The sequence below is a fragment of the Gossypium raimondii genome, chromosome 7 (assembly GCF_025698545.1).
Source record: "Gossypium raimondii isolate GPD5lz chromosome 7, ASM2569854v1, whole genome shotgun sequence".
NCBI classification, from domain to species: Eukaryota; Viridiplantae; Streptophyta; class Magnoliopsida; order Malvales; family Malvaceae; genus Gossypium; species Gossypium raimondii.
In genome coordinates, this window is record NC_068571.1 from 35,449,884 (window position 1) to 35,454,199 (window position 4,316).

The window sequence follows — 4,316 nt, forward strand, 5'->3', positions numbered from 1 at the left end:
TGAAATAGAAAACATAAAATTTCTTTTAATGAATCAAGAAATAGATGATACTGGGTACATTTTTTCATCACCTCAGCTGTATTCCAAAGAACATCCTCAACATTTTTAACAACAAAAATTACAGTAGGGTTAAGATTTTCAGATGGGTTCGATTCAACCTAGAATCGAAGACTGCAAGCTCAAGTCCCTCAAATCATATGTAATTTCCAGCATCTGACATGACCTTAGTCACAAGGATCAACAATTCATCCATACCAAAAATTCACCACAAAAAAGGCAGGCTCGCACGCGACTAAGTTCCGAGCATTCTCATACATATATTCCTAATCCAAGCTCTTTTGGGTCTGTTTCAACCATCCAGGGTGGCCTGCGGACCAAAAACTTCAGTTAGAGAAAGAGTGTGACGGGAAGATGGGTCGAGAGAGATTTTAACTTCTTGGACTTACTTATTCATCACAAATGCTATTGCTCCTTCTGCAGCTCGCTTGAGCAGTTCTTCTCTAGCCTCAACTGCAATTCCTTCAGGCTATATAAACATTTTGAAGCAACATTTTTAGTAACATTTTAAATATAAACTTAAAGTGCATCTAGGTCACCCATTACACATATGTCAGGTACTGGGGCTACAATCCGACACTCAACTGAGTCATGGTAACATAGGTATTTAGTTGTTTTGTGTACCTCTTCTGGGAACCAAACACCAGGTTGGGTGCTTCCCTCAAGAATTGCTACTGCAAAAGCAGCTGTGGCGTTTCCCACTGCCCTGAAATATACGGAATTCGATATTCTTCATATCTATTTTGTGACATCGAATAAAACCATTCTGCGAATGAATTAAACTTGATGCCTTCTACAAGTTACATGTTGAAGGGATTTTAAGGGCAGAGGCTTTATTGAACAAAGTTACTTGTTTCTAGAAGCTTTCTACATACACAGATAGTCTCCTGTGACTAAACAAAGCAAGTGTACTCCGTCCATTTGTGCATTCCAGATCAACCTAGGAAAAGTTTAACAGAAAATATTTGATTCACATATGATCGAGTAGCATAAAACCACTATTGGAATACTATCCGTTAAAGTTTGCTCAGTTTTAGTATCATACCCTCATTGAAACTCGCTCACCGGCAATTCCGTCAACTGCTCGGACTAGTGGATCAAACCATTCAACCAACTGTTGGACTTTGCTTCTGTCTCTCAGAAATTCCTGCAACATTTACTTGATAATAATGGGATGCATTTGTTTAAAGGAGATGAAAACATAACTACTAAATTCGGACTTCGTTGTTAATTGTCTGGTACAAAAGTTGAAGTTAAAGCCTGGAAAGTCACACATTGCTGCCGCCCTTTAACATCTTATCTGAACCAATAGTTGATCGATTATCACTGGTGAACATCAGCCAAGTTGTTATCACTTCCTCTAAGAATTCAAAGCGTGATTGGGAGTTGGGATCTCAGAATTCTTATTGCTGATATTCATTAATTTATACATTGTGCCACTCTCTAAGCCGGAAAAGTGCGGCTCATTATCAAGGATAGTATTAACCATGTCATATGATATAAGAGCATACCGCAGGAAGAAGATTTGTCATGGCTTCCATTCCCCAATTCCAGAAGAAAGGTGCAGTTCCAAATCGAGCACTGACAGTTGGTACTTCTAAGATCTCATGAGCACTCCGTACCTCAGGTAAGTTCCTGCAAAAATAATTCAGTGTTTGTTGTTCTAATGGAAACAAGGTCGCTAGATAGGAGCTGAACAACTACACCGAACAACATTCGATGTGAACTAAGCAGTTAGCACCGAGAACAAAAAAAAAAAAAAATCTATATTCAAAAGTAGATATAAATTGCCAAGAAAATGTCATTTGAAACTTGACATATTGCATGCCAGCATTTTTCTTGACAGATTTTTGGACTTGGCAGTCTCACCCATAAATGCCCTGTAGGGCATGGGTTTGAGTCCAGCCATGCACAATCACGCATGGTTTGCCTTTCCAGGCACTCTATGAGGTGCTCCCACTCTGTCCCTTCAGGTACTCGGGCAGAGCCGGAAGATAAAATCCTACGGAACAATACTAGACTTGTTCAGGACTTGAAGACAAGTATAGAGATTATTACTAATGATTCAGACTTATGCAAGAAAGTTTTACCCAAGTAAGAAGAGAAGAAGACTTTCTTAAGAGAACTTACAACAAATAAACATCTCTCTTTCCAATGCCTTTTCCGAAGTCTACATTGAGCATTCCGGTAAAGGGCTTTAATTTGATTTTTTGTCCTGATCAAATAATACTTAAATCACGTTATGCATCCTATACAGAAATGGTGAGAACTTCAAACTATGTAAAAAAGATTAAATTTTTTAAAAAAATTTCTCAGTACTCACCTTTATTATATGCAACAACTTCCTCGCCAAGCAGTAAAAAACTAGTGGCTAATATAGTTGGCCCAGCACCGCCACTGCCTGCCGTGTAGTAGGAGAACCTGAGAATGCACATTCATTTAAGATGTAATAAAATGGAAATAGATTTTCAAGAAGAAATACTTTTGGACTTCATATAAGCATTAGCAAGGTGTAATTACCTTAACCTCTCTGGTTCTGTCTTGCTTTCGCTTCTTGCAGCATGAACAAGCTCCGCTGCCATCACTGTCATATCAAAACCATCAATATTCTCTGGGATTAAGATAGAAGTTTAGTGAGCAATGCAATAAGGCTTTAGCTAGTCACTAACTAATGTAGCCCTATTTACTGAAAGTTACATACCAGCAAGTTCTCTGCTCTTAAGTTGTGGAACAAATAGAAAGAATTTCCATACCATTGCTCACTCCAGGATAGATTCCTCCAGTAGTTATGGCTGAAATATTTGCATCAACTGCTCTATCCTTGAACGATTTTGCACGGAACGCATAGTTTGTATCATCGCAAACGTCCAGATATGCAGTCTGTTATGATAAACAAGAACAATTTCCGAGTTATCATATCCGCTTTGTACTAAACCATACAATAAAACATTATGTATCACATAATAAAAAAACACAGGGCACTGAAATAAAGAAGAAATTCATACTTAAGAATTACCTTTGCCTCACCTGGGTCTCTATGGCTGCTTCCAAGACAGTACACTTCTGTGACTGTTGAAAAGGTCCTGCAGCATGAACTACAAGATCCACATCTGCAGAAAAAAAAACCATTCTCACTATGGTTTGAGTATCCTAGAACCTTTTCCAGATAAATTTCTTCAAATTTGTTCGACAACATGCAGAAATGATATAGATACAGAAAAGAAAATATATAGATAGTCTCATAAAGAGGCTTCACCACTCAAAGCTGCTTCCAATGAATCTTTGTTGTTAATGTTGACTTCTGCAAACTCGGAATTCTTTCCTAGCGTAGCCACCATGGCAGCACCTTTTTCCCTAGTCATCACATAACTCCAACACTCAACATCTTAACTAAGAAAATTGAGGAATTGCATAACAAAAGACTGTACAAATACCAAACAACTGATAGGTTTTTTGTTTATATTTTACCAAGCCGAATTGGAACAAAATATCTATTAAAAAAATTGCTTTCACTGAGCTAGCATAAACCAAAATTCCAGAATTTTGCAATCCAGATCGATACCAAAAGACCTTCCATTTTCTTTTTTTCACCTCAATTTCCTTCCATTTTCTCGTCAACCAAACAATTAAAAAACTGGGTTTTGGCACTCTAACCTATTCCTACCACCGACGACAATACGAAGATCCGGGCAAAGCTTGGAAAGAGCAGTGGCAGTAGATCCTCCAACCCGACCAGTTCCACCCAGGACAAGGACCCGAGAGTTCCTTGTCTTGTCCGGGAGTTGAACTCTACTTACGTTGTCATTTTCAGCAGCTTTTGCAGAGGCCACAGCAACAGCTGCTGCAGTCTTAAAGTGAAGCAAAGATGGAGCCATAACTGTAGAGAAAATGAAAATGGGTTGGTTGATTAGCTGCTTCTATCTAAAGCTCTGTTATCTTATTCATTATATCCGTTTTATCAGTTTGTCGTTATGGATGACGTGGATGAATCATTTTGCTACCTTTGACGTGGCTTGCAGTTCATCAGCCATTCATTTTCACGGGATTTGCGAATGGTTGTATTTGTATAATCATAAATTATAAAAAAACATGGCACCCGATCAATCCATGATTATTCACTTCGCTACTTAAAACATTTTTTCTTCTTAGATTGATGCTTAAATTCCAAATTCGCCTCCAGTGTTAAAAAAATTAAGACTATCATGTGATATTATTAGAACGGACCACGTTAGTCTTTTTTTTTTTTTAATGATAAATAT

General features: G+C 37.9%; 1 protein-coding gene across 2 annotated transcripts; it reads right to left on the reverse strand.

Moving 5' to 3' along the window:
• LOC105794112 (uncharacterized) lies at positions 1–3,972 on the reverse strand. Of its 2 annotated transcripts, XM_012623117.2 has the most exons (13): positions 3,712–3,972; positions 3,314–3,411; positions 3,085–3,167; positions 2,811–2,937; positions 2,578–2,641; positions 2,381–2,478; positions 2,188–2,272; positions 1,569–1,692; positions 1,103–1,204; positions 933–997; positions 682–763; positions 447–526; positions 1–367 (listed from the first exon to the last, which is right to left on the reverse strand). In XM_012623117.2, the coding sequence occupies exons 1-13, from the start codon at positions 3,930–3,932 to the stop codon at positions 310–312; spliced, it is 1,287 nt and encodes a 428-aa protein (XP_012478571.1). In that variant the 5' UTR covers positions 3,933–3,972; the 3' UTR covers positions 1–309. The 2 variants fall into 2 exon arrangements, with proteins under 2 accessions (XP_012478571.1, XP_052489723.1); XM_052633763.1 differs by lacking the exons at positions 1–367; positions 447–526 and having other exon boundaries at positions 685–758.
• Between the last annotated feature and the right edge of the window lie 344 nt (positions 3,973–4,316).

Coding starts and splice junctions, on each gene's coding strand:
- LOC105794112 (XM_012623117.2), bottom strand. CDS start 3,932: ATGGCTCCATCTTTGCTTCACTTTAAGACTGCAGCAGCTGTTGCTGTG. Junction 764..932: donor AGTCACAGGAGACTATCTGT/GTATGTAGAAAG, acceptor CGTATATTTCAG/GGCAGTGGGAAACGCCACAG. Junction 368..446: donor ATAGCATTTGTGATGAATAA/GTAAGTCCAAGA, acceptor TTTGGTCCGCAG/GCCACCCTGGATGGTTGAAA.